At 40.7% G+C, this 13039-nt stretch overlaps 1 protein-coding gene across 1 annotated transcript; it reads left to right on the forward strand.

The window, feature by feature from the left end:
- The first annotated feature begins 9275 nt into the window (after nt 1–9275).
- LOC102838960 (putative olfactory receptor 3A4-like) lies at nt 9276–10223 on the forward strand. The gene has a single exon (XM_006863464.1). It carries the CDS (start codon nt 9276–9278, stop codon nt 10221–10223), a length of 948 nt encoding a protein of 315 aa, XP_006863526.1.
- Nucleotides 10224–13039: the final 2816 nt, after the last annotated feature.

Here is a 13039-nt window from a genome sequence, read left to right on the forward strand (position 1 = left end):
ACAGAGTCAAACTTCTCCATGGCATTTCCGAGGCTGTAACTATTTACAGAAGCAGACTCCCTCATCTTTCCCCTGTGGAATTTCTGGTGGTCCAACATTTAACCCATGGCACCACCAGTGGGACACATTCACTTGGGCAAAGGCAAAGGCAATATAAAATAAATGGGAGATACAAAAAATATCATTAAAGTAAATGAAGATTCTAAAGGTGCACAAGGGTTATAGACATCAAAGGTAAATAGTGTTACATAAACAATGCTGCAATATCAGTAATAACAAACAATAATTTATGAGTGGACACATAAGTAAACATACAAGCTGAATAGGTTTGGGTAGGCAAACAGGACTACATCCATGACCTTGTGTATGTTTGTCAGAGGATAGTTCGATATATGGGTGTGCATGTGTTGGAAGTATATCCATGATACAGTCGAGCAAACAGGGGGCAGAGTTATGAAAACCTCTTAGCTATAATCAAACACATTAAGGGAATGAGTCACTGGGCTTGGGGGCTTAGGACCACAGTGTTGGGGGATAGTTACAATAATTGGCATAGCATGGTTCACAAAAATAATATTCTACATTATACTGTGATGAGTAGAGACAGAGGTCTTAAAAGCTAGCAAGTGGCCATTGAAGATGCAACCAGTGGTGTCTCTGTGCCTGGAGGAAAGAAGCATGAAGAAAATCAAAGACTCCAGGAAACAATTAGTCCAAAGGACTAATAATGAGCCATGCAAACCACTAGTCTGAGACAAGAGGAACCAGACGGTTCTTCCATCACCGCCAACAATTCTGACTGGGACCACATAAAGCTCTGGACAGAATGGGAGAAAACATGTAGAGCAAACTTCAAAATCACAAACACTGGTGAGAAACAAACTCCTCAGAATAATCAACCTTATAAGACCAAGAAAGCAGCATTTGCCCAAAACCAAAGCTAAAAACGCAATAAGGAGCAAGAAAGAGGACTAAAGAAATGGAGAACCCAGGAAGGAAACTGGGAGAGTGTTATTACATTGAGGGAATTGCAACTAATGTTATGATGCAAAATGTATATGAATTGTTGAATGGAAAATTAATTTGCTCTGTAAGCTTCTATCCAAATTTAAATAATAAAATTATACGCGATATCTTTGTGATCCTCTAAAAAGTAAGCACTGGACCGAAAGTTCTGTTGAACCCCAATGTTGGCAGTTTAAACTCTCCATCTGATCCTTGGAAACCCAATATAGTGTCCACATGAGTCAGAACTGACTTGTTAGCACTTAACAACAACAGGAAATCAATCTTTTTCAAACAATTCTAAAGATCATTAATCATAAAGAAAAAAACCCAGAAATTTGCCTACAGTAAGTCCTGGTGTGGTGCTGTGGATTAATGTGGTAGACTGCAAAGTCAGTTTGAACCACAAGGTTGGCAGTTCAAGCTCACCAGCCGCTCCTCGGAAACCCTATACAAGGTTGTTATGGGTTGAAACTGATTCAAAAGACTTTAAAAACAACAACAACTCATTATAGCACAGTTGTTTTTAAGTGAAAAGATAAACTACAAATTAGACAAGATTTACAGCACATACAACTACTCTGGAGTGTTGAGAATATATTAAGCAAACAAACGAACTACAATCCGTAAAACAAAGAACCCAATACAAAGAAGGCAAAACACACGAATGAACAGAGATTTCACAGAAGAGGAAACACAAATGGCCAATGACCTCAAGGTAGCTCAACTCCATTCATTAGTCATCTGGAAAATATAAATTAAAATTACAATGGAGTCATCCCTCTACATCCATTGTTGTTGTTGCTAAGTACTGTTCCAACTGATGGCGACCCTGTATAGGTCTTCGGAGAGTGGTTGATGGGTTTGAACTGCCGACCTTATGGTTACCAGTCTAGTGTTCATCCATTATATTGGTCTAAGTGAAGAAGTCTGATAGTACCAAGTCTAATAATACCAAGTTTGGTAGTATAATAAAGCAACAAAAAAAAAATGCTTATCATTTGCTAAGGAGTGAATTATGTCCCCCTAAAATATGTGTCAATGTGGCTAGACCATGATTCTCAGTGTTATGTAATTATCCTACATTTAGTGATCTGGTGACACTGTAGGATAAGCACTGGACTGCTAACCACAAGGCTGACAGTTCAAACCCATAAGCTGTTCCATGGGACAAAGATGAGATTTTCTACTTCTGTAAACATTTACAGCCTTACAAGCCCTATACAGGGTCACTATGAGTCGGAACTGACTGGGGTACCAAACAACAACAACATGATGCAAATGAGGCTAGATTAGACGCAGTAATGTCAGTGCAACAGGATATAATCTACAGGACTAGGTTGTGTTTTGAGTTAATCTCTTTTGAGATATAAAAGAGATTAAACATTGAGTAGAGACCAGTAGGACCTCAGTAACACCAAGAAAGAGCCAGAAGCAGAATGTATCCTATACATTCAGAGTTCCTACACTGTGAACCTCCTAGACTCAGGGAAAGACTTATACCAAGACACATAGAGATCTCCAAGATATGCTAAACCCACAGATGTTGAAAGGAGATAAAAAATCTTTTGCCAGAACCAACAGAGAGATAAAGTCTTCCTCTAGAGGTAGCACCTTGAATTTGGACTTCTAGCATCCCAAATTGTGAGAGATTAAATTTCTGTTTATAAAATCCACTCATTTGTGGTATTTTTGTTATAGCAACCCTAGAAAACTAAGACAACATTGGTGATGAGAACATAAAATGGTATTAACATTAGAAAACAATTTGGTTTTATCCTTCAAAGCAAAAGATATACTAATTGTGTTCATAATTATAAATTCTCACAAATGTTTATGAGATGTATACAAGAGTGTTCACAGGAGGAAAAGAACCTCAAACAGAAAAAAAACAAAAACACCAACAACAAATGAACAACAGCTGTAGGCATTTGTATAGGAAAGTCACACAAAATAATACTGAGTGAAATCAGTAAGTCAAAGATGAATTTATCTCCCACAAAACTGAAACTCAAAGGGAACACTTGAGCAGGCATGCCAGCTTGCTGGTGACCACATTGGTGTACTGGTGAGTGGAAGAGGGGGAAAGGCAGCAATGAAGAAATGGACTGAGTTCAACCATGTTCCATGGACTTCTGTTGACCTGAAGATGAGAGAGAGAAGAAGAAGGATTTGGTTGGTGCAAAGTATGGTGAGACCTGGGGACACCTGAGCCCATAGCCAGGGAGGGCTAGAGCTGAGAGTGAAGCATCCAGCTGATATGAAGGGAGGGAAGAGGCACAAGAAACAAAAACACTCAAACTTGCAGATAGTACCCATCTGACCTAGCCACTATGGCTTGATAATCAGAACTCGACTAGAGAAAGATAAAAAAGAAAACAATTTTTGATAAAGGAAATGAGTGTAAACTGCTACATTTTGATGAACTTGACCTATACTCATGGAGGCAGTAGCTCAAAACCAACAGAGGGAAGGAGTCCTCACATTAAGTATCAATACTATTCCCTCTGTATGCAGGGTAGATGTTGTTGTTGTTGTTAAGTGCCGTGGAGTCGGTTCCGACTCATAGCAACCCTGCACAGGGTTTCTGAGGCTGTAAATATTTACGGGAGCAGAACACCTCATCTTTCTCCCACGGAACCACTTGTAGTTTCGAACTGCTGACCTTGTGGTTCACAGCCCGATTCGTAACCACTACGCTACCAGAGCTCCTTATGCAGGGTAGATAGGGACAGGCAATTTAGACATCGGCTACCTAAAATGAAGGGGCAATAAAGGCACGAAGTGACTGGCTTAGGAAGTGTCAAGAGGGAGTTTAATTTAAGAGTGTGTGGAGGAATAGTTTTCATCTTGTCTAGATGGGTCTAGTAAAAAGAGATGGGAATAAGAGTCTTATGATTCAATAGTGAGTAATAGTTATCATGACTAATTGTAACGGTCACAATTGTAAAGGTAGACATTTTGTAACAAAAATGGGGGAGTAGTTAATCTCCCAGTCCAGAAACAGAAGACCCTAAGACCATCAAGGGAGAAGAGCACAAGCAGAATGTGGGACCTTATCCAGAGAAGCAGCGACACCAGAGATGGAGGCAGAGATGGAGACATGGAAAGAGAGAGCAGCTGAGGACTCTAGATTCATGGAAAGAGAGGGACTGAGAGCTGGTGGCTAGGAGGCAGACTTGCAGAAGGTGCCTTTGGTGGTGTAAATTATTAAATATGCCTGAATGTTTTTTTTTAAAGCGTGAAAATGAATAGAGAGAAATACTGTTAACTGATGGTACATGGTAGGCATTATAATCATTGTAATGAAACAATTTATATGATTTGTTGAATGTAAAACTGTTGATCTGCCCTGTAAACTTTCACTCAATTCACAACAAAAACTTAAAAAAAAAAGAATTTGAATGATTCCATTTCTATAAAAACATATAAAACTTCAAAATGTTATTTTATATTGTGTAGATGTAATAAAAAAGGAGCTCTGGTAGAGTATTGGTTACAAATCGGGCTGCGAACCTTAAGGTCAGCAGTTCGAAACTACCAGCTGTTACACGGAAGAAAGATGAGGCTTTCTATTCCCATAAAGATTTACAGCCTCGGAAACCCTGTACAGGGTCGCTATGAGTCAGAACCGACTCCATGGTGCATAACAGCAACAAGATGTAATAAAAATATTTAAAAAGAGTATCTCTTTAAAAGAGTGTTACATGAGTGAAGAAATAGAGGAGCAGGATTAAAGAGGTGCACACAGGGGTCTTCAAAGGTAATAAAATATTGTATTTCACAAGCTGGGTAGTAAATATATTTAGTATTAATTTTTAAAGTAAGGTTAATTGAGCTATAATTTACAAGCAGTAAAATCCATCCTTTGTAGGCAAGTGGTGCTGGTACCAGAATAGGAGCTTTACTCTGATCTTCTCTGCCCATCGTCATTGGACTTGGGCAAATCAATGCTCTCTACTCTTGTCCAGTATGCCTTCCCCATAAACTGACCTTGATGGGATGCTCCCACCACTACCAGGTTTGTCTGAATTCTAAGGTGAAATAACTTTTCTTTTCAAGCTGCGAACGCCACTACATACGATCTGTCATTAGATGAGAAGATCATGTTTGGTGAAATAGAAAGCCTATGAAGGCAAGAGAGATCCTCAGTGAGATGGGCTGGCACTGTAGCTTCAATGACAAACTCAAACACGCTGCTGTTCATGAGGATGACACCAGACCAGGCCACAGTTCCTTCTGTTGTACATTAGTTCACCATGATTTAGCGTCTCGACAGCAGCTACCTATACACAGGACCTAAGTTCCGTGTGTCTGTCCTGGTCACCTCTTGACTAGCACATTACCTGGAAAATAGCACTTCATTCAATATTAGCTAAATAAATGAATGGCATATTCCCATCTCCATTAAGCAAAGTGAGGAGGGGTGTCCAATTTGGAGGATGAGGAGCCCTGTATCCTCACATTCTCCTTTTCAGGAGATTAGCAAGAAGTTGACTCAACAGCTCATTGGCAGAAAGACTGATAACAGGAGCTGAGCTCTGCTAGAGTCTCCCCATATTAACAAGATTATTTCCTCATCCAGGAAGCACCTGTTATGTTACCCCGATGGTCCCCCTCCCAATCTCAATTCCTACAAATACAAGTGACAGGGGGAAGGGGAGCAGATCCCGCTCTATTGAAAGCATTTTTCTAGTTAACTTACCCTTGTTGTTGTTGTTAAGTGCCATCGAGTCAGTTCCGACCCATAGTGACCCTTTATAAGGTTTCTGAGGAGCAGCTGGTGAGCTTGAACTGCCGATCTTGTGGCTCAAACGACTTTGCAGTCTGCTTATGAACCCACAATGCCACACCAGGAGTCCTTGTTGTTGTTGTTAAGAGCTGTCAAGTCAATTCCAACCCATAATGACCCTGTATAGGGTTTCCAAGGAGCAGCTGGTAAGATTGAACCATCGACCTTGCAGTTCAAACAACTATGCAGTCTGACTCATTAGCCCACCACGCCACACCAGGACTCCCTCTCGTAGGACATTCATACTCTTCTACTTCCCTGTTTGTAAATTTTTCTATAATAAGCCATGTGATTCTACTAGTAAAGGTGTACGTGCCCTCCTTGCACAATGGGGAAATATAAGTTTGGTTTTGCACATGCTGAGTTTGAGGTTCCTGAGGGATGTACAGGTGGAAAGATCCAAATCATAGGTATTCAGGTTAAGAGTTTAGAATCTGGGATGAAGTTGCAATTTGAGGATCATCAACATATACTGACATTAGATTTCTATGGAGTATAGAGGAAAAGCTATTTTATGGATATTATAGATTGTGATCCAGGCCCAGAGAGTCATGGGTAGTTTCCTGAAAGAGATTAGACCTATAATTTATCTGTAAAGATGGCATTACCTTGTTAACCAGGTGTGGGGTAAGGGCACAGTCCAGGAAAATAACACATTTGTCACTTCAGGTGGGTAGTGTACACGTAATGGATTCCATTTGGGCTCTGTGGCCTAGAGTGTCCATTCCAAGGGCAGCCATCAACAGTAACCTAAACTCATCCTCCTTGGCCCATGACAGGCTTGAACAGCTGACTTTTCTCAGTTGATTCTGCAAAGACTCTCTCCCAAACTTTTGTTGAGACCTAGAGGGATGCTTTATTAATCAACAAGGGATTGTTAAAAATTGAATTTTGTCCCTAAATACATCTTTAGGATTTATTGAAAATAGGGTGTCTCTGGTCTAAAAGATACTGTAAACCTTCATAACCTTATACTGTGTTGGAACCATGAAGTTGGAAAACATTTAGGGTCAGGATACTACTGGGTCTGGATTGTTTTATGGGAGCAAGGAAAAGATGCAGTATTTGTTTGGTACTAGAGGAAAAGTAGGTTTGAGGATGATGAAAGTTAGCTGTGACAGAGATGTGAGGTTACCTTATGATGTGATAGAGAGAACGTTGCTCCAGGAATGATGGAGGAGGGGATCCTAGCTCAGGCTCCACCCTCCTCTCTGCTTCATGCTATGGGCATGACTAGGAAGTCACAATTCTCTGCTCTCTTCCCTTCCCTTCCCTTCCCTTCCTGTCCCAAGATGATTGACTGGACTAATCTGGAAATTCAAAATCCCAACTTGTCCCCAGTACCATTCTGTACTTCAAGACTTTATAAAATTCAGTTTAACTCTGTAAAATGCTGATAAGAGTGCCAGTTCATAAAGAGTGTTGTAAATATTTTTGTTAAATAAATGAATGAGTTTTGCCATATCCATGAGGGCCATACTTGGAAACAGTTTGACAAAGTCAGACACACTGTAAAGACACTAGAGATCATTACGGCTGTGGCAAGGGTGTTTATCTGGTTCTCGCTCCCTCTGGAAAGGACTAATTTCTGAAGCCCCCAGGGGTCAGAATGAGGTGGAGAAAAATACCAGTGTGAAAATTATGTCAGCCTATCTGTTCATGTTTGTTTTTCTGTCTCTCTTCTTTATAAGTCATCCCACTGTGGGGACCACTGGGCTGTATGGCTGTCTTTTTCTCTGTCTTGGAAGTGTTTACCTATTCCTGTGGCTGGGTGAGTGCCTTCCTAAGACCTTTCATTGCACTCTTGGTTTCCATATGAGTGAAGTTCATCCTTTCTGTCCTGGAATGGCCTTTTCCTTTCCCCAAAAATGGTCCAGTGGGCTTAGGTGCTTGAATGTGAGGCGTTTGAGAGAGAAAAAAAATGAGGAGTCATCAATGGCTAAGGTTTCAAGCCTCGCTAACTGAAAAGATGGCAAGCAATGAATCAAAATAGTTAATTCAAGAACAGGTTGAGAATGAAGATGGTCAATTCAGGTTTGGAAGCTGAGTCTGAGGTGATGACGAGAACAGCATGCCCATGCTGAAAAAGCCAGACAGTCAGATGTTAGTTGACCCATGTGAACCTGTGGACATTGGTTTTGAAATTTAGTCTAATTATTAGACAGTGTCTTCCTTTGCTCATGCATTTTGCAGAAATCTTTTCGGGATCTCTAACGCCATCCCTTTGTTATACAAAGCAGACTTCCTATAAGCAACTTAAATATCCACATCCTTCTACCATAGACTGAGGTGGACTACTATGGGTTTTGTTAGTGCAAGCCCTTCAGGTATGGGAAAAGGGAAGCATTATCTAAATGGCAGGGATGTGGGCAGTTCATGACATTGTCATAGACTCGATTTTTATCCAGTTGTTAGGCTCAAGGTAGCAAATGTATCAAGTGATGTGTAGTTAGAGCCAGGACCAAAGAGCAAGAACCAAGTAGCAGTGGGATTGGGGGCAGAGGGAAGTCATAGAATGGGTATCTGCTTACTTAAGATTCTTGTTGTGTGAATGAGAAGGACGCTAACTGAGAATTTAAGTCTTGAATCTCTCACCTTGCTCAAAAGCTCTTCTAATATTTTTTTTAATTCACAAAAAGTCAGTATTTTAGCATCCAAATTTCTCAGACTCCATGAGCAAAAATACTATATTATCTTCTTGTTGTTAAGTGCCATCAAGTCAATTCTGATCCATAATGACCCTGTATAGGGTTTCCAAGGAGCAGTTGGTGAGTTTGAACCACCGATCTTGCAGTTCAAATGACTTTGCATTAGCCTACAGTGCCACACCAGGACTCCACAATATTATCTTACCTAGAAATTCTAGAAGGCTGGTAACTATCATGTCCAGAGCTTGAGCAGTTCTCAGTGATACCTTCTCATTTAGTAGCATACTTACTATTATCTGAAAAGTCCAGACCAGGTCTCATTGTTTTACATGGTGTCACAAGTTAATCTCTTTCTTAATTGTCTGGGAAGCAGCAGACATCACACTGCTGCCATCACATAGGAGAGAAAATGTCTATGGAAGTGCAGGAACACAGGTTGGGGGAAGCATGCCTTTTCTCTTCTTCCCAGGAAGCTTCCATTTCATCCTTTGGGATCCTGTACCTAAACTATGGCCATGCCACTACCTGCAGGCTTAGGATTTCTTTCTTGGAACTTTGACCTCAGTAAAATAGTCTTTCCCCTTTAACTTTCCGCTTTTCATGTCAATTCATCTATCGCTATTGAAATCATCCCAATGCCACTGCTTCCCTTCCTCATTAACAGTCATATTTTCAAGTATCTTCCTATTATGGCTCAGTCTCTAACTTAAATTTTTTGTGTTCTTACAGCCTTCCCCTTTCCCGAATACCACCACTGAAGGTTATAAAGAGGTCATTCTTCTTTTACTTTCGTTGGCTTTGATGTATTCTACTGCTGGTAGAAGAAACCCATGGATCTGGGAGCCTTGGGAAATGGCTCCGTTGTGACTGAGTTTGTCCTACTGGGCCTCACAGAGACTCCAGCTCTACAGCCCATCCTCTTTGCTGTCTTCCTTCTTGCTTATGTAATTACTGTTGGTGGCAATTTCAGCATCTTGGCTGCCATTCTTGTTGAGCCCAAACTCCACACCCCCATGTACTTCTTCCTGGGAAACCTGTCCCTTCTAGATGTTGGCTGTATCACTGTCACTGTCCCTGCCATGCTGAAGCATCTCATGTCCAATGATAGGAGCATTCCCTATAGGTCTTGTCTCTCCCAGCTCTTCTTCTTCCACCTCCTGGCTGGGGTGGACTGCTTCCTGCTGACTGTCATGGCGTATGACCGCTATCTGGCTATCTGCCAGCCTCTTACCTATAACACTCGCATGGGCTGGGGAATCCAGCGAGTCATGGTGGGCATGTCATGTGTCTTTTCCTTCTCCAATGCACTGACCCAAACAGTTGCTTTGTCTACTCTTAAATTCTGTGGCCCTAATGTGATCAATCACTTCTACTGTGACCTCCCACAGCTCTTCCAGCTCTCCTGCTCCAGCATCCAACTCAATGAGCAGTTGCTTTTTGTAGCAGCAGCCTTCATGGGTGTGGCCCCCTTGGTCCTCATCACTGTGTCCTATGCCCATGTGGTAGCTGCTGTGCTACGAATCCGCTCTGCAGAGGGCAGGAAGAAAGCCTTCTCCACATGCAGCTCCCACCTCACTGTGGTGGGCATCTTCTATGGGACAGGTGTCTTCAGTTACATGAGACTAGGTTCAGTTGAAGCTTCAGACAAAGACAAGGGAATTGGCGTCCTCAACACTGTCATCAGCCCCATGCTGAACCCAGTCATCTACAGCCTTAGGAACCCTGATGTGCAGGGCGCCCTGCGGCGGGTGCTCACAGGGAGATGGCCCTCCAAGTGAGACTCCCTTCCTCTGGCATTACGAATGTCATTGCTTGGCTTACTGCTTTTGAGAGGTATCATGACCAATGCAAGTGGAGTGTGGGTATTATGGAAAGAGGTCAGAGAGTGACCTAGGAAGAAGAGGACAATGAAAGTGATAATAAAAAACCCAAACTCACCTATTGAGTAGATTCCAACTCATAGCGCCCCGTGTGTTACAGAATAGGATTGCATTTAGTAGGCCTTCTTGGCTGTAATCTTTGTGACAGCAGATCATTAAGATTTTCTGCAGCGGCATTCCTGGGTGGATTTGAAAAACCAGCCTTTAGATGAGTAGTCAAGCACAAGCTGTTTGCACCCTGCAGGGATAGTAGCTATCACTTACATCATGCTTACTATGTACCAGGTATTGTACTAGGCAGTCAACATATATAAGCTTATTTGATCCTTATAACAACTCTATGAGATAAGTACTATTATTATCCCCAGTTTACAAAGGAGAAATCTGAGCTTGCTCAAAATCACACAGCTTATCAATATCCGAGCTGGGAGCTGAATCTAGGCAGACTGTGCCTTTAACTACTGCCTCTCGAGAGTGTAGAAGCATTTCAAGGAGAAATGGCATCTATAAGATGGAATGGGAGGGGTGTGCAATAAAGGGGAAAGAAAGGGAAGAAAAATCAGTGGTGGGGAAAAAGACTTTTTAAATCAACTGAGAATATGAATTAAGAAGTTTTGTTCTTTTCACAAATGTACAGTTTGTTTGTTTCCAGAGTATCTACTATGAGTTGAGGGAATTGTTAGAAGCGAATTTCAGAAAATAACCAAGCTGTGAAAACACAAATTCTAGAACTCAATTCTTCGGGGATAGATACTCTCTAGAAAAAAAAAAATATTAGTCAAGATGAGAAAGCGAGGACTAAAGTTAATTTTATTTGGAATCAACAACAGCAAAACTTGTGCATGTAATTGTGTTACACAAAGATGTTTGGTTCATACAAAATTGTGTGTGTGTGAGAGTGTGTGTGTGTGATTAAAGGAGATGTTTGCTGTATCTGACATAAACCTGAAACTAGTCCTTTCTCTCTGTATTGCTGTAAGGAGGAAGATACTTATTTTATGTATTTAATGTATAGCTTTTAGCAGCTTTTTCCAGAAACCAATTAAAAAAAAAAAAACATGCTTATGATTAGAAAGGTAGAAAGCATAGAGATAATAAAGTTAAAATCACTCAAAAGTCCATAATTCTGAGATATTCATTATGACCCTTTAGCATGTAATTGCTAGCTTTTTTTAAGCATAATATAATTTTTTTAAAAGCCTCATCTTTCTCCCATGGAACCGCTGGCAGTTTCACACTGCTGACCTTGAGGTTAGCAGTCCAACTCTTAACCACTACACTACCAGAGCTCCTTATGCACATACAAATTTTTTTTTTAATGTTTTACTGTAAATTATGTGACAGTTTATATGGGAGAACATTAGTTTTACATTCATCCTATCCTAGATTGTTTCATTGCCATGGTTACAGTCTCCTCCACGCATCATCATCAACCAAAGGGTATACACTACAAACCTGCCCCTCCCTCCCCACCTCTCCCTGTCATCAGCACACAGCCCCTCTCCCTCTCTGGGTCTAAAGTCCCCAGCTGCTCCATCTCTCCACTTCATTGTCTCTGCCTCCATCTCAGACATCACTGCTTCTCTGGGTAGGGTCCCACTCTCCGCTCTTCTTCCTTGATGGTCCCAGGGACCTCCACTCCTAGACTGCAAAGTTAGTCACTCCCCACCTTGCTACAAAACATCTACCTTTACATTTCCAACCAGTCACAATCAGTCCTGATAACAATTATTCACTATTATATCACAAGAGACCTATCTGCATTTCAGCATAATATAATTTTATGAAAATAGAATTATGCTACACCTGAAATTCTGTAAGCTGATTGTTTCACTTAATAAGGTAGGTAGACATCATTCCATGACACTAAATATATCATACTTCTTTTTGTGTGTGTGGTTGCATATTAATCCTTTGAATAGAAAGAACAAAATAAATGTAACAATCTTTTATTTGTGAAACTTGTGTTATTTCAAATAATCTTGGTTTATGGACTGTCACAATAAATATCCTTGTACATTCATCTGTGAACATTCATCTAATTATTTGCTGATGATAAATTCCCAAGAATGGAGTTTCTGGGTCAAGGGTTATAAATTTTTTCAAGGTACTTGAAAGTATATTGTCAAATTGCCCTTCAGAAGGTTGAGCACTTTCATATTGTTGACCCTATGCACAAAAGAAGGCAACACTGTCCAATCCTGCACTGTTCTCACAATTCTTACATTTGAGCCCATTGATGCTGCCACTGTGTAAATCCATCCTATTGGAGGTCTTCCTCTTTTTCGCTAACCCTCCACTTCACCAAGCAATCCTATGTAGTAGGGTTTCTGAGGAGTGACTGGTGGGTTGGAACTGCCAGTCTTGAGGGTAGTAGTTCCATACTTATCCTACAGCAACTATACCAGGGCTCCAAGGAAGTATGGTCAACTCTAACTAGTCACTAGGTAATAAGACTAAAAACAAGACTATTTCCTCAACAATTGATTTTTTTTAGCAACTGACTGATTAATTCAACTAACATAGATTGAAAGCCTACTATGTGCCAGTAAGTGCACTGATGCTGAATATACTCAATCTCTGTTTTCAAGGAATTCATAATACACAGAAAAATTTAGTAACGCATATTATTTACAACCCTAGAATTATGCACAGATTATTAAAAGAACCCAGAGGATGATTAAACCTAAAGAACTTTCAAGCATTGAAAAACC

This window comes from Chrysochloris asiatica, unplaced genomic scaffold, assembly GCF_000296735.1.
Source record: "Chrysochloris asiatica unplaced genomic scaffold, ChrAsi1.0 scaffold00054, whole genome shotgun sequence".
NCBI classification, from domain to species: domain Eukaryota; kingdom Metazoa; phylum Chordata; class Mammalia; order Afrosoricida; family Chrysochloridae; genus Chrysochloris; species Chrysochloris asiatica.